The sequence below is a fragment of the Protopterus annectens genome, chromosome 11.part0 (assembly GCF_019279795.1).
Source record: "Protopterus annectens isolate FY-2018-M chromosome 11.part0, PAN1.0, whole genome shotgun sequence".
NCBI lineage: Eukaryota > Metazoa > Chordata > Ceratodontiformes > Protopteridae > Protopterus > Protopterus annectens.
In genome coordinates, this window is record NC_056745.1 from 186,864,117 (window position 1) to 186,887,245 (window position 23,129).

At 42.7% G+C, this 23,129-nt stretch overlaps 1 protein-coding gene across 3 annotated transcripts in view; it reads right to left on the reverse strand.

Moving 5' to 3' along the window:
* The window catches only part of BCL2L13 (BCL2 like 13), a 583,548-nt gene that overhangs the window by 142,773 nt on the left and 417,646 nt on the right, over positions 1–23,129 (reverse strand). For all 3 annotated transcript variants that reach the window (XM_044087597.1, XM_044087598.1, XM_044087599.1), the window contains one exon: positions 20,476–20,619. In XM_044087597.1, coding sequence (XP_043943532.1) covers positions 20,476–20,619 — 144 coding nt within the window. The remainder of the gene's footprint in view (positions 1–20,475; positions 20,620–23,129) is intronic.

Genomic DNA, 23,129 nt, shown 5'->3' on the forward strand with positions numbered 1-23,129 from the left:
TTTTGTAGAATATCCACATAATTTGGGGATTCAATAATGGCTCCCAGTTTGCAGTCATCTGCAAACTTTGTTAGCCAGAGTCCCTTAGTGTTGGCCTGTACTTCAGAGATGTAGATGCCAAACAAAAGCAGTCCCAGGACTGAACCCTGAGGTGTTCCACTTGTCACTTGTCTGGAGCTGGATTTGGTGTCAGCTACATTTACAGTCTGGGTTCTGTCAGTAAGCCAGTTGGCAACCCATCGAATGAAGTAGAGATTTATGCCCAGCTTAGTAAGTTTATCTATGATTCCAGAGTGGGAGATGGTGTCAAAAGCCTTGATGAGGTTCAGATAGGCTGTGTGGACCGTCTTACCCTCGTCCACAGCTCTGGAGACCGATTCAAAGAAGTCAATCAGATTCAGGAGACAAGATCGGCCCTTCACAAACCCAAACTGGGTGGGGTCCAGTGTCTGGAGGTTGCCAATGTCTTTGTTTATAAGTTCCATGATAATGCGTTCCATGCCCTTGCAGATCAGGCTTGTCAGACTGATGGGACGGTAGTTCCCGGTATCCAAGGCGGATCCTCCCTTGTGGAGTGGGATAACTGTAGCTGTGCACCACTCAGTGGGCACGAAGCCTGAGGTGAGGCTATGATTAAACATGACACTTGGGTGGGGTGCCAGTTCATTTTGTAGTTCATGTAGTACACAGCCTGGAATGTCATCTGGTCCCATGGATGCTGTATTCTTAGCTTTGGAGAGTGCTGTTTCTACCTGTGTGGCTGTGATTATCGGAATTTGGCAATCTTTTGGTATTGAGATGGGCCCTATAGGGGGTGAGAGGGGGGAGTGAAGTTGGCACTAAATCAATCTGCCAGGATATTGGCAATATCCTTGGGAATCAGTATATTTAATGCCATTCTGTTGTAGCTCAGAGCAGATCTGAGCATTGCCATTTAGATTCTTGACATAAATATAGAATGCCTTGTGGTTGTCTTGGGAATCTTTGGCAATTTTATTTTCGTAACTAGCTTTTGAGGATTTTATGAGGGATCTCAGCTTCTTACTGAGGCTAGTGAGGGAGTTTTTTGCATCCTGGGATTTTCCTCTTTCCTGCAACAGTTTCTTCCTTCTGTTGTATAGTTTGTTTATAGCAGGGGACCACCAGATTGGCTTCCTTTTTTTGGAGAAGAGCATCTTGGTTCTATTTGGGATGGCACGATTCATGCATGAGTAGATGCGCTCGTACAGTGCCTTAGTGTAGGATTCTGCAGTCGAACTTCCAGATCCCGTTTGCGTGGGTGTTGTGAAATTTGTCACTTCTGACTTCAGTAGCATGAAATTGGCTTTGGAGAAGTTTTTTTTACAGAGTTTTCCTTACTGGGGGGTGGGGGTGGGATGTGGATGTCAAGGGTGATTTGCTTATGGTCAGACCTGACTAATGAGGGGGTGACCACTGGTGTGGAGCATCTATCTCCCATGTTGGTAATGACCAGGTCTAGGATATTGGCGCCCCTGCTCTGCTTTGATCTTCAGTAACACCTTGGTCATTAATGGTAGAGGTGGGAATGCATAGATTGTTAGAGAGTTCCAGCTGAATGAGAGAGCATCTATTCTCCAGGCTTGTGGATGCTGTGTCCTCAAGCAGAACTTTTTCAGATGATGATTGAGGTGGGAGGCAGAGAGATCTATGTCCGGCCTCCCCCATGCATGGGTTATTTGAGCAAAAATGTCTGGATGCAACATCCATTCGTGCGGGTCCAGGATGTTTCTGCTTAGACTGTCCGCCAGAACGTTGTCCCTGCCCGGAACAAACTGGGATTGCAGCTGTATGTTCAGTTCCAGGGACTTTTCCCAAAGAGTCATTCTTAGTCTGCAAAGGAGGTAAGAATGGGTACCTCCCTGCTTGTTTATGTACCACATAACAGTGGTGTTGTCTGTCTTTATTAGCAGATGGCCTTGTTGAAGATATTTTCCGAAGGCCTCGATTGCATGAATTACTGCTAACATCTCTTTTTGATTGATGTGTAGATGTACTTCCTGGGGGGTCCATTGCCCTTGAATGCATCTGCCCTCCATGTGCGCCCCCCATCCATGGTCTGAGGTGTCCGTTGTAATGGTTTGGCTTGTTTGAGGTTTGTTGAAAGGCATACCTTTGTTTGACTGGCTTGCTTGGGCCCACCACAAAAATTCCCTTTTTAGACATGGGATGAGTGGGATAATTGCTTCTAAGTTGTGGCTGTGTTGAGACCATAGACTTTTTAGGTACCATTGCAGTTTTCTCATGTGTAGTCTTGCCAGTGGAATCAGTAGAATGCAAGATGCCATGAAACCCAGGGCCTGCAGGATTTTCCTTGCAGTCATCTGGGTGAGCTTTGCTAGGCTTTTGCAGTAATGTGGTAATTGTTCTTGCTTCTCTTCTGTGAGGTAAGCCATTTGTGAGTCTGTGTCTAGTTTGGCTCCTAGAAAAATTATTTGTTGGGATGGCAGTAGTCTTGATTTTTGTAAGTTGACTGTGTATCCCAAAGCCTGTAGTAAGTAAATGACATAATTCAAGTTTTTTGTCAAGGCTTGCTTGCTGTCCGCTTGTATAAGGCAGTCGTCCAGGTAAGGGTATATTTGTATCCCCTGGAGTCTGCAGTGCGCAATTACTGATGCCAGGCATTTTGTGAATACTCTGGGCGCAGTAGATAAGCCAAAAGGCAATGCTGAGAATTGATAATGCTCTGACCCTGCAAGAAATCTGAGGTATCTTCTGCAACTGTGTCTGATTGGGACATGCAGGTATGCCTCTTTGAGGTCCAGAGTAACCAGCCAAGACCCCTTGCCCAGCATGGGAAGGAGTTGCTGTAGCATCAGCATTTTGAATTTTGGTACAATGAGAAAAGTGTTTAGAGCGAACAAGTCCAGTATAGGCCTCCATTGCTTTTCTTTTCTTGGAACAAGGAACAGCCTTGAGTAAAATCCCTGGCCTTGTTCCTGAGGAGGAACCTTTTCGATTGCTTTGATTTTTATCAGCTTTGAAACTTGTTTGAATGCCTCTGCCCTTTGATTTTGTGGCAGGTTTGGCATGCCTTGTCTTGTTGGTAAAGTATGGAAGTGGAACCTGTAGCCTTGGTCTATTATGTCCAGTATCCATTTGTCCTTTGTTAAAATGTGCCAATTTTTTGAAAATAAGGATAATTTTCCGCCTAAAGGTGCTTCTCTTTGAGCCTTGGTCGGCGGTGTCAAAGTCAAGTCATTGTGATTGTCCCTGTGGAGCAGGGGATGTCCCTGCGCCACCTCTCTGATTAGTCGGTTGCCACTGGCGTCCTATGTAGGAGCCTCTGTATTGCCATCTTCCTCGGGTACACCTGTTTTTTCCCCTTTGAAACTTGTCAGTGTCTGGAAAGGACCAATTCTTAGTAGGCCAATTCCTGCTGAACCTTGGTGGCTGAACCTGGAGGAAATCCTTGACTGTTTGCACTGATTTAGCCTTTTCCTCAATTGATTTCAACACATCCTGAGCATTAGCACCAAATAGCTTTTGTTTTTCCAGAGGTGCATCTAGAAGCTTTACTTTAACATGATCTGGCAATGCCTGTTCTTTCAACCATGCATGTCTACGAATGACTGCCCCTGTCATAGCTGCCCTACATGAAGCTTCCAATGCAACATAACCACACTGAAGAAAATGATTGCTAACCTGCTGAGTGTTATGGACCAAATCCTGCAGGGCCTTTCTGTCTAAAGGCTCAGGAGAGGTTAACTTTTTCTGCAAATCATCCATCAAGAAATCCTGATATTGAAACATATGAAAAAGGCAATTAAGGGCTCTCATGGCAAGAGTGGATGAGGTATAAACTTTTTTCCCCCACCTCTCCAGGGACCTAGCTTCCCTGTCTGAGGGCAAAGGATTTTTGGCCGTGGATGTGGCCACCCCTTTGGGCCCCTGGGAAATTGTTTCTAGATCAACAGAGTGGGCCTTAAATAAATGTTTGTGAGTTTCAGGAACCCTGTAGTATCTGTCCGGCTTGACAGGAGCAGGGGAGAGAGAATCAGGAGAAGCACTCGAATCTGAGTACACATCATCCAGTACATCTAACACTGGAGGGATAGCTAAAGGCCTGTGTTGGGGAAGCTTAAGGAAGGTACGCAGCCGCTTCCTGGAGTCGGAGAATTCCTGACCTTGCCACTGAAAATGCTCTCTCATGGAGTGGAGAATTTCCCCAAAAGAAATATCCTCAGGAGGAGAGGCAGAAGGAATAGATTCCTCGGCATCAGAATCCTCGTAGACCTGGAAGGACTCTTCCTGGGTATCTGAGTGATCAGAGTCACCAGAGGCTTCATCTGAAGAAAGGGTGTCTGTATGCTCAACCCTGGGCCTTTTGGCAGAAGGTGGCTGAGAACCTCTGTCAGGATGGGCCTGGGAGCCTCTGATTAAGGAAATTAAATCTGCAGCTAAAGTCATAATTTGTTTATCAGAAGTTGGCTGAGGCAAAGCTTTAGGAGGGTGAGACTTAGCCTGGCTGGCAGCCTTAGCACGTGTGTAGGCCTTGATAGACATAGACATAGGGGGCCTAGCTGCCCCACGTGCTGGAGTCACCTTGTCCACAGGTATGGTCTCAGGCAAATCCTGGGCTTCAGTTTCTGGGGAAAAATCAACAACCGGCGCAGGCTCCGGGGCCGGAGTGATCGGTAAAGCGGTGTCGTCGGTCCGGAGCGGTGGAACAACCGCCTCAGAAGAGACCGATGCACTCACGGTAGTTTTTGGTGTGGTGTCGGTGGAAGTCGCGGGCCGAGAATGTCGGTCCCGGTCTTTCCGTTTTTTGGAAATATGTGGTGTCGGTTGTTCCGACGGCATGTTATAAGAGTATTTATCACCAAAAAAGTCTTCAGCAAACTCTGCCCGGCGCCTGAGAGTGCGCTTATTGAAGAAAGCACAGGCGGCACAGGCCGAGACATCGTGGTCTGGGCCAAGGCAGGGGAGGCAGTAAGAATGGAAGTCCTTATGAGGTATTTGTTTACCACAAGACAAACAGTTATTAACTTTTTCAGTTTTTTCTGACATCGGCTGAGGCAAGAAAAGGTTCCCCAACGGGGTACTTAGCTTTTTGATGACTTCGCATACGTAAAACACAGGTGCTGACCGACCGGTACTTGCGTCTGCTTCGGGCACCGCGCGGCAAGAAAGACGGAGTAAGATGGCGTCGGCTGATGCTTTTATACCCCAGCCGCTCTGACATCGGGGAGGAGGCGACATCAGCCGACGCCGGACCCAGACTTTGGAATCCGGCCGACCGAGGGCTGCCTGAGGCAGGACAACCCATATGTAAGGACTGCAGTTGCATTCTTGAAGGACATCCAGGTTTTCCCAAAGGGATTGAGCTTAAAGCCATGGTTCTGACACCAGTCGTTGGTCTCAGTGAGGTCTTTCTGTAGGATGTCAACATCACTTGGGGAGTTAATAATAGCTCCCAACTTGCAATCGTCAGCAAAATTTGTCAGAGTCCCTTTCGTGTTGGCCTGGACTTCAGAGAAGTAGATATCAAACAGGAGAGGACCCAGGATCAAACCCTGGGGGCCTCCACTCGTGACTGGTCAGCAGTCTGACTTGGAGTCAGCTACTTTCACACTGTGGGCTCTGTGAGTCAGTTTGCAACCCACCTAGTGATATAGGGGTTAATGCCTACCTTAGTGAGTTTTTCTATGATTCCTGAGTGGGGAATGGTATCAAAGGCCTTGGCCAGATCAAGGTAGGCTGTATGAACCACCTTGCCTTCATCCACAGCTCTGGTGACTGACTCAAAGAAGTCGACCAGGTTGAGCAGGCATGATCTACCCCTCACAAAACCAAACTGTGTGGGATTCAGAGTTTGTAGATTCCCTATATCCTTGTTTATTAGTTCCATGATGATGTATTCCATAGCTTTGCATATCAAACTCATCAGGCTAATGGGGTGATAGTTTCCAGGGTCTGTAGTCACTCCTCCTTTGTGGAGAGGGATGACTATCAGTGCACCATTCAGTAGGGACAAAGCCTGAGGTGAGGCTGTGATTGAACAGGGTACAGAGGTGAAGTGCCAGTTCACTCTGTAGTTCATGTAGAACACAGCCAAGGATATTGTCAGGTCCCATAGAAGCTGTATTCTTGGCCTTGGACAGTGCTGTTTTAGCCTGTGCAGCAGTAATACTGGGTGCCTGGCACTCTACTGGTATTGTGATTGGTCCTTTGGGGGAGGGGGGGTAAAGTTGGCAGTGAATCTGTCGGCCAGTATATTGGCAATATCTGTTGGCTTGGTATAGGAGGTACCATTGTGCAGTAGCTCAGAGCAAATCTGGGTATTGCCATGGAGATTCCTTACATAAGTATAGAAGGCCCTAGTGAAAATAATTGGGGTCATGCACTTTATAATTTGAGGTGGCATATGCACATGATAAAGCATTTAGGAGCTGCCTCTGTCCATTAACAGTATGAGATTGTTAGGCTCTTCTTTCTTTCTATGGGCAAGAAAGTACTAAAGAAATCTTCACTCTGACTGTTGATTTTCCTCCTTGGGGTTAGTCAATCAGCAGTCAGAGTGAATCAGTTGGGGGGGTGGGGGTGGGCAGAGCTTTGAGAAGCTGACCAGTTGTTTCTTAGGCAGGGAAACAACCCATATAGTCTACAGATGCATCAGCTGCATGATCATTGCAGCTGATGCATCTGTAGGCTATATGGGTTGCATCAGCTGCATGATTATTGCATTTTCTAGATTGTCTGGCTACTTCAGTAGCAGAATTCAAAACAGAAATTGCAGAAGTTATGTCGTCTGACTCTGGCATGTCAGAAAATAGCTTATTCATGTCCTTCAAGACAGATACCAGATAACTGGAGTCTGATAATTTACGGCATGGAAGGACAGCGTGGCCAATGCATACTCTTGTTTGCCATACCTATTGATCTACTACCCTTTTTGCCATACCTATCTATTGATCTGCTAGTCTTACAACTAGGTAAAATGTTAGAGGAAGCAAGTAGCTTAGTAGGTTTATCAGGCACCAGGGAAATTACAGCATGGTCAAAGGAAGGATTTTTGTATAGAAACCTACGGAAGTCAAGGACTTTCTAAAATCTGTCAGCTTTTTTGAGGGAGGGACAGCTAGGATTCTGCTACATCTTCTTTAACACTATGTCCCCAAAAGACAGTTCCTCTAATGGAGGACCAAGGAACATGGCATTTTCTTCCTCAGATTCAAAATCTATAGGGGAATGAATATGGGAAGTGTATGTCACAGAAACAGCATAAGAGTAAGAATCTTAGGTCTTTTCTTAGGGGAAGAAAGAGCAGAAGAGAAGAAAAAAATTTTTTTGGGGGGGCTTAAAGGACATAATAGCTTTAAAGAGTCCCCAAGAAACATCAAATCACTTCTTTTGATGACCTTTGACCGGCTGTTTTGAGGTACAGGTATTTTTAGTCTTTTGCCTTTTTTGAGCAGGAACATCAGCCTATACATAATGAGGAGGCTGATCCCGGACATACCTCAATAAGGGAGCCAAGGGCTTCTTCCTTTACAAGGATTTGAGAAATACTCTCAGGTCCCGCTGATATAATAAGCTGCGGATCCCCCTTCTCAGCCAAAGTGGAAGTCTGATCCGTCAGGCTGGATATGAGAGAAGGCTGCACCTTATCAGCCTCCTACTGGGTTGCAACAGCGGAAGCAAGCAATATATCCAGTCAGTCTGAGGACTCATCAAGAGGTACAACAGAGACATATGGGTCTGACAGGACAGCAGGCACCTCAGACTTAGATTTTTTTAGCTTCTCCTTTGGCTGGGGGGGGGGCATCAAATTGGGAAGTTTCAGTTGCCAGTTTACCATGTACAAACTCCTTTAACATTTGGCTCACTAGATAATTCTTAGAGAAGACAACAGGCTCCTAAGGGTCTTAGGGAGAAGGGCTGACAAATAGAACAGTCTTTATAATTACAACTGGCTCAAATACAAAATAAACATTTAGAGTGGTTGTCCTTACAAGGAATCTGTGTCCCACAATTACACTTGTCCCTCTTAGTTGACATGAAATAAAATATTTTAGTTACAAAATGGAAAGAAAGAGAAAGGCTCCCCAGTGGGAATGCCAAGTCAATTGAACTGGCACAGACTGTACAGCTGACAGATTGAAGCTGAAATGCAGGTATAGTGCTCAAGCTGAAGGCAAGAAAGCTTTGAGGTATTTTGTGCCAATATATCCCTGATATATCCTAGCCCTCTCAAACTTTGGTCATATGTCAGATGTAAGGCATGAGAGGAAGACACTCAGGCTCTGCTACTCTGACCGATGTACCTCTATCCTTGGAAGGATCTCTCATCAGTTAGTAATACTACAACAGTAAACCAAGAAAAGACATCTCTGTGGTCATATTAACATAAGCGGTGGACTACTCAAGAGCCACTGGGTTTAACACCACAACAGAAAAAAGGTGAGAGGATAGGAAAATGTTCCTCCTTCAGCACTCTGTACTATGATAGAGGCTACTCCTGTGAGTTTTCCCTAGAAAACCTTGGAATATTTTTTTCTCTTTAAATAAAAATACTAGTCTCTAGTTCTTCTCTCAGATCAAATGAATTAACTTCTACTTCCTACGACTCTGCAAGAGACACATCTTTGTTCTCTCCACACAATAACTTTTATAATATGCCTTGATATTAGTGCAGTGTATGTGCTACCACATACATATATTCTAAGGGGATGAACTGTTTGCACTTCTCCATCTTCTGTACCTGAACTATGGCTCTCAGCACTCACTACAGATAGCACTCAGATGAAAACCCAATCCTCCTCCTAGGGTGGGTCAAACAAGCATTAAGGACTCATATCTAACCCCACCCCCAGTCTGGCTTTACCAGTGATCATGTCCCACTACTTGTATATGGGTCACATGAATAACAGTCAAGGTTCCAAAACCATGGACCCAGCAGTTTGCACCTACTTGTAATGATTTTGAAGCCTTAAGCTTTATGGATATTCCCTTTTTGCTAATATGTTAGGGATTTAGTCTTATGCATAACAAGGTATAATTATTAAAAACTGTTTAGCATATGTGAAATGTATCATGTTACGCTACTGAAATATAACACTGCTGATATCTGAGTACATAAAGTTAGGAAAGGCCTCAAGTCAACTGGTGCCCTAGGCAAAAGGGCTCCACTGCGCCCCCCCCCCCCCCGGCACACTCATCCTGGTCTATCTACACCAAATAAATACTGGAAAAGTGCCCCTGCTACAGCGGCGCCCTAGGCGGCCACCTAGTTGGCCTGTGCCCAAGGCCGGCTATGGCCTAAGGTGCTTACAGTATTAAGTCAAGCTTAGTGGACACGCTGAAGCTTGAAAGCTGTACACTGACTTAGAACATGCCTTAAAGGTATTACCATTATCTGTTTAAAGAACAGTTGAAAAAATTTAGACAAGTATTCAAGGGCAAACATACCAGCAGTATTTGACTTTTTTTTTTCTACTTGTCTAATTACTGGTGTATCTAAACTGAAAAACTATAACTTTGTTTAAATTGGCTGAAATTGTAGGAGGTTATTTACAGTCAGAAGAACTCAAAGTACTTTTCAGTGTATTACCCAATCAGTATATATTCGTAAATGGAGTAGTGTGAACAGCAACATACAGAGATCCTTTCATGAATTTCCACTTTCAAACCATAAGAATGACCAAGCTATAAAATTTTCACGTGAGTTTAAAATATTTGATTTAAATCTACTGCTATCAAAGTAAACTTACTTCTAGTTGGATGCACTTGTCTGAAGTACTACAGTGGATACTGAAGCAGTGCCTACAGACGTTCAGCACTTATTCATAAATTACACAATCCAAACAGAACAGACAGCAATGGGTACATCTGTCAAACTGCACTGACTCAGATGTATATAGTAGTGCAGATAAACACAGAGATGAACAGCAAAATGATGGCGGTATGTAGGCTGCAAGTAAACGTTACCGTTTACAAACTAGACTGTACCAAAATACTTCGAATGTACTTGTCACAGCATTAAGTAGTGACACATTTCAAAGGAAAGACATTCTGCTGTGTTTAACATCTTTGGCATCAAGGAAACTTGTTTACGACTGGTTGCATTTACAAAATACTACAGTGTGATACTACATAGCTTGCTGTTCTGACTGTAGTTTAAGAAAAGGTGCTAAGTGGATAAAGGCAAAAGGAATTGTATAGTAATTGTTAGCCATAACCACTGAGTGGTTAAACACAGATACATACCAGATTTTAGTGCGGCCACAACTGATTTACTTAAAAAATAAATAAATAAAAAATAGAAAAAAAAATGCTGTGTAGTTATTTAATGCTTATAAACTAAAAAATCTCAGAATACTTTGGTTGCACAATTTCACCTTTAGCAACATTACTACTTACACATGTAATTAACAAATGCTCAGCAAAGCCATTTCTCATCATTCCATAAAGGATAACAAAATCTACAAAGGAAACATGCAGTATTTTCTTACATAAAGAAAAAAAATAGGTAAAATGCTGAAATGCAGACCTCAGGATACACATCATTGTCTTCTGCTGATGTTATTGTGCATGTCTGAGCTATGCTACTGAAGTGAACCACAGTAAATGAAGACTTCAGACACCGGCCGAGGGTGAACACACCAGCTGTGACTAACTCTTTTGTTACTAAGCATGTGTTATTTATGGCACATGCTTAGTCACAAAAGCATATGTATGTTATTTATGGCGCTGAATTACAAAGCAGCGAAGAATGCCTTCTACCAAGTAGTTGACAACACATATACTAGCCATGCTTTATTTTTTTTATAAGTAACTTTTATTACAGAGTATTTAAAGACAGACTATACAACAAAAGTGGCATGACTGAGTGTAGCTATGCCTACCTTTCAAAACTTCTTATAAATGATAATATTAACTTTGACTTTTCTTCTAACTAAAGCTATAGATGATGATAGTATTAACTAGTCAATAGTCACTGTGACGTCCCCTCTCTGGGCCAGTAATCAAGGAGCCTGAATACTCACCACTGACACTGGTGAGCAATGTTCACCTGGAACAAAAATAGATACGCACAGTATTTCCAGATGCAGCACTCTGCATCAAGCAGAATTTCACTTGAGTGCACAGGAAACGCACACACTCCAGGGTCTGGGTTTTTCTCCCTCCAGATCCCAGACAGCCCACTGGCACAGCTGTAGAGTTGAGTACTTAGCAGAGTGTCCAAGCCAAGTCCTCCACCATTCTTTCTGTGAAACCAGTGCTTCATGTCCCTGCTCCAAGCAGCTGACACACACACATGCACGCGCGCACACACACACATGCGCACACACACACACGCGCACACACACACCTGGGTAAGGCTGGCACAAATTTACTAGCTATGCCCACTTCTGCCTAGACTACAAAGTAGTTACACTGCCACCAAACACTTCAAAGACAGCTACTCTACGGCTCTTACAAGGATACCCAATTATACTCAGTGAAATTAACATTAATACAAATAATAGTGTTTGACCAATGCAGTAAGGCTTTCAGGAGTGGCCACAGAGTCACCAAATAGATATAAGTGCTCCCAAAGGCTAAAAGAGTCTCTAAAGGACCAGCCACAATGAAAAGTTGAAATATATTTAATAAATAATAAAAGAACATGAAAATACTAAATATCTATTTACAATAAACACCAGAGGTTCAAACACAGGAAACATTAAATAACACACATTAATAGATTTACACAGATACAGAAAAACAGTACTTAAGTAATCTCATTATACTTTCCTGACTGATCTAAAGAACTACTATTCCCTGGTCACTTACTAGAGCAAGGCAAGATGAAGTAGGTGAGGGGGTCCTTCCTTATCAGGGTCCAAAAAACAGACTGCTCTGAGACTTCAGTCACATCTAGTATTAAAACATCATTTTTGCCATGGATTAAAGAATGACATCACATACATCTGGTCATCTGACTTCTGGTTCCCATACTGCCCCTTTTCCTAGCAACTGACCCTGAATCTCACACATATGTGTCAATAATACACACAGAGAGCTTTCAGCAGCAAAACCAGATGAACAAAGGCAAAAGTCAACAGTCAATTACTGAGTAAGATGTAAAGGCATTCAAGAAAGCTTCAGCAGTAAAACAAAAAGCTGGTTTATTAAAAGTTAGCACTTTCGCAGTGATCCGCACTGCTTCATCAGACAGAAATGTTAAAAGAACAATCCATATTTAAATACTTAAAACTAATTATCCAATCAAACAAAAGCAAGACAATCTAACTTTATTTAAAGCAAGGGACCTATAATATATAAGCTGCATGTTTAATTTCAAACCTCTGGATTATAAAACTGGTTTTAATGGGACATGATCATTTAGTCCAAGTCCTCTGTGTGCCCTAAGTTTCAGGATCCATTGCAACTCAATGTTTTCACTTTTATTAGAAAGGTCATATTTCCTCTGACTTTCAGGAACAACACGTAGAACTTGAAAAAAAAATGTATGCTGTGTACCAGCTTGTAATGTATGCTTAGCTAGTGCACTATAATCATGTCCCTTTCCTGGTGCAGCAATTATGGTCCCTTATCCTTTCCTTGAGATGCCTATTGGTCTTCCCTACATAAAACTTAAAGCAGAGTTGACAAGTGAGCTACATATACCACATTTTGTGTATTACAATCAGCTGCTACTCTAAGTTACCACAAATACCCAGTCTCTGGATGTTTAAAGACTCTATATTCATCAATGAAGGAACAAGTAAGCACAATTCTGACATCTATATGCCAGGACATGATTATAGTGCACTGGCTAACCATACATTACAAGCTGATACACAACATACATTTTTATTTCAAGTTCTACATGTTGTTCCTGAAAGTCAGAGGAAAAGTGACCGTTCTAACAGAACTGAAAACAATGAGTTGCAATGAATCCTGAGACTTTGGGCACATAGAGGACTTGGACTAAATGATCATGTCCCATTAAAACCAGTTTTAAAATCCAGAGGTTTGAAACGAAACATGCAGCTTATATATGACAAGTCTATTGCTTTAAATAAAGCCAGATGATTGTCTTGCTTTTGTTTGATTGGATAATTAGTTTTGTTAAGTATTTAAATATGGATTGTTCTTTTAACTTTTTGTCTGATGAAGCAATGTGGATCACTGTGAAAACATTAACTTTTAATAAACCAGCTTTGTGTTTTACTACTGAAGCTTTCTTGAATGCCTTTTACAACTTGCTCAATCATTGACTGTTGCCTTTTGCCTTTGTTCATCTGGTTTTGCTGCTGCAAGTTTGGGTATTTGGTGAACTATTCACTCTTTGGGATTTCTTTTACATACAGAGCTTTGCTAAGATCTGTTGCAGCTTCTGGAAGTCATAAAACAATAAACCATTTCCACTCTTCCTACAGGAAAGTACAGTTTTGTACCTACCATAAATGTAGATGTTCAAGTGTAAACACTGCTGCAGTCATTACACTTGGGTTATCCTGCCGTCAGGCGGTCCCGCAGTCAGCCAGAGTTCCAAAGTCTTGGCCCGGCATCGGTTGCTGTCACCTCCTCCCTGACGTCAGTGCGACAGGGGTATATAAGATGCAGCCGACGCCATTTTCTTCAGTTTTTCTTGCCCCAGATGTCAGGTGCCCCCAAATAGGTAGGCAATACAAATTGCTAATAAAAAAAAATACAAAAGAAAAGCAAACAACCATTTTTAGTTACCAGCAAATACTCCCCATAGGTAATAAAGAGTAGATGCCTAGGTAAGTACCAGAAAGTAAGAGGGGAAGGAGGGAGGGTAACCTGGACTGCAGCAGTGTTTACACTCGAACATCTACATTTATGGTAGATACAAAACTGTACTATGTTCATCGTGTTACACTGCTGCAGTCATTACACTTGGGTGGAATCCCAAAGCTGAGGTAGGGAGGCTGGATCTATAAGGCATTAGGGGTGGCTATAAGGCCCTGCAGTACAGCAGTGGTGAAGCCAGCTCTGGATTTGGAGTATAAATGCAAATTGTAATATTTGGTGAAAGTATGCACATATCTCCATGTTGCTGCTTCCAAAATATCCTTGGTAGGTACTCCTCTAAGGTAGGCAGTTGAAGTGGCTGTTGCCCTGCTGGAGTGAGATCTAATGCTGCTAGGTACAGGTTTCCCATGGTGGGTATAGCAGAAACTTATACAGTGTCCTATCCATTTGGAAATAGTCTGCTTTGAAATGGCTTTTCCCTGTGCTCCTGCAGTGTATGCTACCAATAATTGCTCAGATTTTCTGAAAGCTTTGGTTTTGTCCAAGTGGAAGCGTAACTGTCTGTGAATGTCCAAAGAATGTAGTAGTCTCTCCCCTTTGTTCTGTGGTTTTGGATAAAAAGTTGGCAAGTGAATAGTTTGGTTTAGAGCCACACTTGATACCACCTTTGGCATAAACACAGGGTTAGTTCTTAAAGACACCCTGTCCTGGTGGAAGATGAGGAAAAGTTCCACTGCCATTAGTGCCTGTAATTCTGAAACTCTTTGTGCTGATGTTATTGCCAGTAGCAGAGCAGTTTTCCAAGAGATGTATTTTATTTCTGCTGTGTTAGCTGGCTCAAAAGGAGGTAAAGTTAATTTTTCCAAAACAAAGTTGAGGTCCCAAGTTGGTGTATGTGCTCTACGGGGTGGTCTTATGTTTTTAGCCCCTCTGAGGTACTGTTTGAGCAAGGGATTAGAAAAAATTGGTGGATCCGTGTTGTAATGAGCAGAGATAGCTGAGGCATGGATCTTGATGGATAAAAAAAGAGAGACCCTTGTCCAGCATCTCAGTTAAGTATTGAAGTATCTGAGGAATGTTTGGGACAAGAGATCAAGGCTGTGCGCTTGGTTCCAGGCACAGAATCTTTTCCATTTAAACAAGTATGCTTTCCTGGTGCTAGGCCTTCTGGCCTCCAGAATGACATCCATAACAGCTTTGGAGAGAGGCATTGCTTGCTTGACTAAGGAATTTTCCATGCAGCTAGATTTAAGGTCTTTAGCTGGCTGTGAAGTATCTGGTTGTTGTGCTGTGTCAGCAGCTGTGGGATTGGAGGCAAAATCCAGGGTGGTTCTTGTGCTAAGTTCTTTAAGATTGGGTACCAGTGCTGGCGTGGCCAGTCTGGTGCAATCAGGATCATTTTTTGGCTCTTCCTGCCTGGCTTTTATGAGTACCTTTGGAAGGAGAGGTAAAGGAGGGAAAGCATATACTTGTAGTTTTTTCCAGCTGAATGAGAGGGTATCCACTTTCCATGCTTGTGGATGGTAGCTCCTTGTGCAGAATTTCTTTAATTGGCAGTTCTTTGGGGAAGCAAACAGATCTATGTCCGGGCTCCACCATTTTTGGGTTATCATTCTGAATATTTGTGGGTACAGTTCCCATTTGTGTGGGTCCATAATGTTTCTGCTTAGGTCATCTGCCAGTGTGTTTTTCTCTCCTGGCAGGAATTGTGCTTGCAGATGAACTTGGTAGTTTAGAGCTGTGTTCTACAAGGTCATGGCTTGTCTGCAGAGGGGGTAGGAGTGTGTGCCCCCTTGCTTGTTTATGTATCACATAACTGTGGTGTTGTCTGTCTTTAGTAGTAATTGTCCTGGATGCAGCAGGTCCTTGAAAGCTATAATAGCATTTTGTACAGCTAGCATCTCTTTTTAATTGATGTGAAGATGTCTTTGCTCTGTGGGCCACTTGCCCTGGATACATTTTCCTGCCATGTGTGCTCCCCAGGCGTAATCCGATGCATTTGTTGTCAGTGTCTGCCTGGCTGTGGGTTGAGTGAAAGGCTGTCCCTTGTTGAGGTGACAAGCTTGTGCCCACCATCGAAACTCCTGTTGTAGGCAAGGAATTAGTTGTATAACTGTTTCCAAACTTTGACAGTGTTGAGACCATACGCTCTTTAGGTACCATTGTAGTTTCCCCATATGCAGTCTGGCATATGGAATTAGTAGAATGCAAGATGCCATGTAGCCCAAGGCCTGCAGAATTTTTCTTGCAGGGAGTTGTGTCTTTGTTGCCATTAAATGAAAATATTGAGTCAGTTGTTCTTGCTTGTCTGGCGTAAGATAAGCCATCTGGGCCGTTGTGTTCAAGCTGGCACCCAGGAATATTATCTGTTGTGAGGGCACTAGTTTTGATTTTTCGTTTACTGTGTACCCCAGGCAACTTAATAACTTTTTTACGTACGCCAGATGCTTTAGCAGAATGTCCTTGCTCTCTGCTTGAATCGGGCAGTCGTCCAGGTATGGATAAATTTGAATTCCTTTTTGCCTGCAAAATGCAATTACTGGTGCCAGGTACTTTGTGAAGACCCTGGGCGCAGTAGATAGCCAAAGGGCAGTGCAGAGAATTGATAGTGCATTGAACCAGCTAGAAATCGGAGGTATCTTCTGCAGTTTTGTCTGATAGGGAGATGCATGTATGCGTCTTTGAGGTCCAAAGTCACGAGCCAAGCTTTCTTGCCCAGCAGGGGAAGAAGCTGCTGTAGTGTCAACATCTTGAATTTCAGAACATCCAGGTAAGTGTTTAGTGAAGAAAGGTCCAGAATGGGTCTCCAGGCTTTGTCCTTTCTGGGAACCAGAAAGAGTCTTAAGTAAAATCCTTGTCCCTGTGGTGGTACCTTTTGAATAGCTCTCATGTCCATGAGTGCTGTAATTTGTTTTTGAGCCTCTGCCCATTGATTTGGTGGCAGATTTGGCATTCCTTTTAGCCTTGGCAGAGTGTGAAAGTGAAACCTGTAACCTTGAAATACAATATTGAGAACCCATTTGTCTTTGGTGATGCAATGCCAGTTGTGATAGAAAAAAAGTGCCAGTTTTCCTCTTAAGGGGGCTGCCAAGAGAGAGCTGTTTGGCAGCTGCAGTGGAAAGTCATTGAGGCTGTTTTTTATAAGGTTGAGGCCTGTCTTCCCCTTCTTTCTGGCCTGGTGTACCCCATTGTCAAGGCCTGTAAGGGCCCTGTGTCTGACCTCTACCTCTTGGACGTCTGTATCTGCCCCTTTGAGGTTTATCTGTTACTGGAAAGGACCAATTTCTTTGTTGGCCAATTTCTGCTAAAACGAGGTGGCTGAACCTGTAAGAAATCTTTCACCGTTTGCATAGATTTAGCCTTATCCTCCATCTTCTTTAATACCGCCTCTGCCTTGACTCCAAACAGCACATCCCGCTGCAAAGGTGCATCCAATAATTTGACCATAACATTATCTGGTAACGTATGTTCTTTTAACCAAGCATGCCTTCTAATGACAGAGCCTGTAACTGCTGCAATACAGGAGGCCTCTAAGGAATCAAACCCACATTGTAAAGTATGTTTTCCCACTTGTTCAGCTGCATGCAATAAATCCTGCATTTCTTTAAGGTTAGGAGGATCTGAATCTGGAAGCATCTTTTGTTTCAACTGAGACATCAAGAATTGCTGATATTTTAGCATGTGAAACTGGCAATTCAAGGCTCTCATTGCTAATGTTGCAGACGTATATACCTTCTTTCCCCATCTGTCTAATGCTCTGGAGTCTCTGTCAGAGGGAACTGGGTTTTTTGCTGATGATGCCTTAATCCCTTTGGGTCCCTGAGAAATAGTTTCAGGGTCAACAACTGGGCTTTTGTACAGAAATTTGTGAGAGTCAGGGACTCTGTAATATCTATCAGGTTTAACTTGGGCTGGGGGGTAAGGAGTCAGGGTTTAAACTGGATTCGGTGTACACATCATCCACAACATCTAAAACTGGCGGGATAGCAAGGGGTCTGCATTGAGGTAATAAAAGGAAGTCTCTGAGCCTTTTCTTGGATTCCAAGTAATCCTGGCCTTCCCAATGGAAATGTTCCCTCATGGTATGTAAGGTCTCCCCAAAGGAGTAATCCTCAAGCAGAGAGGCTGATGGAATTTATTCCTCAGCATCAGAATCCTCATAAGGGGGTAAAGAATATCCTAGGTCCAAAGAAGAGTCTGAGGAAATGGACACCTGGTCAGAAGATTCATAGTCTGCATCCTGTCTGGGCCTTTTATGAGGGGGGGGATGGGACCCCCTGATCAGGGTGATTAGGTCCTTGGCCATTTTCAGCATTTGTTTCTTAGGCATGGAAGCCTGTCCTGGAGAGAGTTGTGTCCGTTTCTTTGCTTTTAAGGGGGGGCTTAGACTTAGCAGAGGGTTTAATGGTTAACTGGGTAGGTCTGAAAACATCCACTGTAGCTGTGTATTGCTCAGCTACTTTGGTTCCCTCTGTAAGGTTAGGATCGGAAGGCTGAAAACCTAGTGAGTCCGAAGGCCCAGCCAGCTCCACGTGGGAGTCGGAGGCAGTCTGTGGTTCTGTGGAAGCGGTCGTCAGGGCTGCGTAGATGCCTTGCTGAAAACTGGAGAACCGGCGACTGGCCTAGAAGAGGCCTCGTCGTCAGTTTTGGGCCTCGGATGCCTGTCCTTATCCTTGCGCTTTTTATGCATTGCGGTAGTCAGAATTTCCGACGGCATGGTGTAATTGAATTTTCTGTCAAAATAATGTTGGGCAAAATCAAACCAACGTTTAATAGTGCGCTTGTTAAACCTAGCACAAAACTGACAACCAGTGACGTCGTGGTCAGGGGCCTAGGCATGGAATACAATAGGAGTGGATATCCTTATGAGGTATTTGCTTCCCACAAGAAATACAGTTATTAACTTTTACTGACATCGGTCTGAGGCAAGAAAAAGTTTCCCCAACAGGGTACTTAGCTTTTTTAGAAGACTTCGGTTCTGGATTTGAAATGAAAATCTCAGGAGTCGGCCGACCGGCACTTGCGAACTGCTTCTGCTTCGGGCACTGCGCGGCAAGAAAGACTGAAGAAAATGGCGTCGGCTACATCTTATATACCCCTGTCGCACTGACGTCAGGGAGGAGGCGACAGCAACCGATGCCGGACCAAGACTTTGGAACTCTGGCCGACTGCGGGACTGCCTGACGGCAGGATAACCAGAGTGTAATGACTGCAGCAGTGTAACACGATGAACATCTAATAAACCATTCTCTGGCACAGACATTTTGTTTCTGGCTGCAGTCAGAACTGTGAGATACAATGTTTATGGCCTAAATTGAGTCATTTAATATCATACTATTTTTTTAAAGCTAGCAGGGCTGAGATTAACCTCTTCTCTTCCAGCATCCTCTGTTACAATGTTAATGTCACTAGCTATCATACATTCTGACATACAAGGGTATTACTTTTTCTGTCCAGCAGGACACACTGTTGGTACATTTTTAACAAAAGCAGCTTTACAAATGCATTTTTCAACACAATAATCTGTACAAATCAGTTTGATATACAAATGACATATTATTCTTTATAAAAATTCCAACAAGCTGTGCTAGCATGTGTTACATATCCACTGCCCTACTTCTCCTGGCACAGTTGGCAATACCTCACATTGTCACAGGCACCTCAAGGAGAAGCACTGAAGTACATCTGAATTTGTTGAAACTATAGGTGCAGGGCAGTGTTCAGAAGACCTCACCAATCAGCACACAAGGCACCACCTGCTACTAAAGCAACATGCTGCTTGCAAATGCACAAGTCAGCATATAAAGTACTCTGAGGGATGAAATTATGTGCTGAAACTGACAAAGGAAGGAAGTTTAGAAAAAATATCTAGAATTAAGTGAGGTAAAGGTCACAGTATAAGTAATGGAGTCCATCTGCAGCAACAGACTGTTTCATTAAATATGTATAACAAACCAAGCAAAAATGGTAGTAGCCTTGGGTAAAGTCAGGGGGCAAGCCTCCCACACCTCCACAGAGAGAAGTTTACCAACCATGGAATCCCATCAGCAGCAACAGACTATTTCATCAAAAATGTACATTAAACAAATGAAAAATGGTAGGGAGCCCTGAGTAAAGTGGAGTAAGCCTCGAGACCCCCAAAGAGAGGGTTTTGTCCCACAGCACCCCTTTAATGAACACAATAACTTCAGGAAAGTCACATATTTGATTAAAAGGTCCATCAGTCGAAGCTGTCCATCATCCAAATAGAAGTGGATGCCTACAACTGTCAAGCCAGCAAAACCAGTGTGGCCCATAAATGAAAGGTGCACAGACAATGCCAGTAAATGAAAAAGTACATGTAAGATTTGTACGTTTTGGAGGAGGGAAACCAGCAGAATACACTGTGTCTATGGAAATTAAATACGCAAGACATATTTTGTCACACGGAGTAGGCTAAATTCAACTTTTCTACACCTAAACTTAATATTTTTATGCTTTTCAAAAGCACATCATTTACAGTTAAATTTGTTCTTTCTTTGGTTATTTCACAGCCTCAATTATTAGGATAAAAATCTGCAGTGCACTCATTTTTTTACATGACCAGTATATGTCTGTCTACAGCTACAAGGTATCACACAAAGACAAAGTTAGACAGGATGCAGTATATGATAAATGCTGACATAACAAAACATAAAACTACAGTATAACTTTCATTGAATGGCATTATTTCCCCAAAGCACCACATTTATAAAACAAAATCCTTACCCATCCTCCTTGCTGGATAATATAATCTGCATCTACATCTTCAATATATTGCACACCAAACTTCAGGAGTGTTTTTAGGGGCTGCTGGTTTTGCCTGACTAACTCATTCAGTAGTAATTGCAGCAGGACAAGAGGTACCAATACCTATCAAAAAACAAATGCAGTTGACACTTGGAAATTAGATTCTATGAGCAATGTATCTAATATTCAAGCCACTGCTGTGTTCCAACATCAGCTTTGTAATGGCAGTATTTTTCAATGTAGTATTCTTGCTTACACGCATAATCACTTAAACAGGAAGTATTTCATGTCAGCTTTATTTATTGCATGCCATGTATAGAAAATAAAAAAAGGTTACAAGGAATTGGAAACAAGTTACGAAAAACAGCTTGGGCAAAGGGTACATTCTTTATAAGTGGTGTCACATAAGAACCTGGCTAGGATGAAAGTCTGACTGTAACCTTGTCTGAAGTACACCCTCAATATACCTCTCAAGTGTTACATATAATGAGCTACACAATAAAAGAAGTTATGTACTTACTATAGCGTTGCATCTGTGTCGCCCAATTTCATTCTTCCTCAACTGATAGGTTTGGAAATGACTTGGCTATTGCTAAAGCTTGTGGCAAAGCTTCTCCCTTACCATAATGCACCAACCCTAAGTTACCTCAGATCTTGTTTGCTGATTTTTGCTCAAAAAGGAAACATTAACTAAGCACAGATAAAGGAAGTGAAGACCAGCATGCAGTCAATACATGAAGACTATCTGGAGTTCTGTACAAAGGACAGTGATTTCCTCTAACCACTTATTCTTCTAGAAGTTGCAAAGGATGGGGGTTGGTGGGTGAGGAGCTGAAGAATGAAAATGGGCAACACAGATGGAACATTATGATAAATACATAACTTCTTTATCTGATGTTGTCAGTTTTCATCCTATCCTCAACTGATGGGACAGAGTCCCCAGCTACCTAAAAATGAGCACAGTTGAACCAAATGATGCTCTACCTCTAGAGACCAGATCCAATATGTAATGAGTAACAAAGGTATGGGGAGTAGCCCAAGTAGCTGCTGCATATATGTCATGTCATGGAACTAGTTGAATGAGCTCATACTGGTTGTGGTAATGTAACACCCATTTTTTTTTATAAATAAATAAGATACAATCAGTTATCCATCTGGCTAAAGTTATTTTGGCAACTGGTTTTCCCAAATTCAAGTCAGCAAAGGAAATAAACAACTGGTCTTTCTTTTAGCTTTTGTTCTATGCAGATGAAAATGTAAGTGTCTGTGAATGTCCAGTAAATGCAAGATGTATTTGCCTTTTTTAATACATTTGGGAAGAAAACTGGCAAATGAATGGGACTGATACTGGATTCTGACACCACCATGGGATGAAAGGATGCATTGGTTCATAATGAAACTATCTTTGTGAAAAATCGAGTATGGAGGTTTTGAAGACAATACTTGAATTTCTGAAATTCGTCTAGCAGATTTAATGGCTACTACAAAAAACGTTTCCCAAGTAAGAAATTTAAGGTCACACTTAGTTGTTGGTTCGAAGGGAGAATGTATAATGAATGCAGTATCAGCCTAAGATTCCATGAGGGGAGTAGGGTCCTTAAAGGCCGGTCTTAAAAGCAGAATGTCTCTCAAGAAAGCTCTGCACAGTTTATGATAGGCTACTGAGGAACCTTCAAATCCAATGTGAAAGTTTGATATTGCTGCTAAATGAACTTTAATGGCTGAGGAAAGTACTGTTCTGTACACTTACCATAAATGTAGATGTTCGAATGTATTCACTGTTGCAGTCCTCACATATGGGTTTCCCGGTTTCTGGTAGCCCTCAGTCGGCCCGAATACCAAAGTCTTTTGTATAGGACGTCGGCTGCTGCCAGTTGTAAAACTGATGTCAGAACGTCAGGTATAAAGGGAGGCAGCAGACGCCATTTCCTCAGTTTTTTCTTGCCTTAACTGTCAGGAGCTCCCAAAAGGAGGCTAACCCAGGAAGGAAGCACCCTGGACGTCATACAAAAAATAAAAAAGTATATATCGGTGTCTTAGGAAAAAAGGGGAAATAGAGGGTGAGAAAAGAGGACTGCAGCAGTGAATACACTCAAACATCTACATTTATGGTAAGTGTACACAACTGTACTATGTTCTTCGTGTTTCACTGTTGCATTCCTCACATATGGGTTAATTCCCAAAGCCCAGAAAAAAGACAAAGGGTGGAGGAAGGATCACAGATTAAGGGTTGGTAAGGAGGCCCTGCAAAACTACAGAGGCAAAACCAGCCCTGGATTTAGAAAACAAAGGTAGATTGTAATGCTTTGTAAAAGTATGGACAGAAGACCAAGTAGCTGCTTCTAGAATGTCCTTAGTAAGCACACCTCTCAGAAAGGCTGCAGAGGTAGAGGCTGCTCTAGTAGAATGGGTCCTGATACCCTGAAGGGGAACTTTCACATGCTGCAGGTAACAAAAGTGAATACAATGAGCAATCCATTTGGAGATGGTTTGTTTTGAAATAGCTTTACCCTGAGCCCCAAGAGCAAAACTAACCAACAACTGTTCAGATTTTCGAAAGGATTTAGTTCTAAGTAAAATCTCAGCTGTCTATGCACATCAAGAGAGTGCAGAATCCTTTCCACTTTATTTTG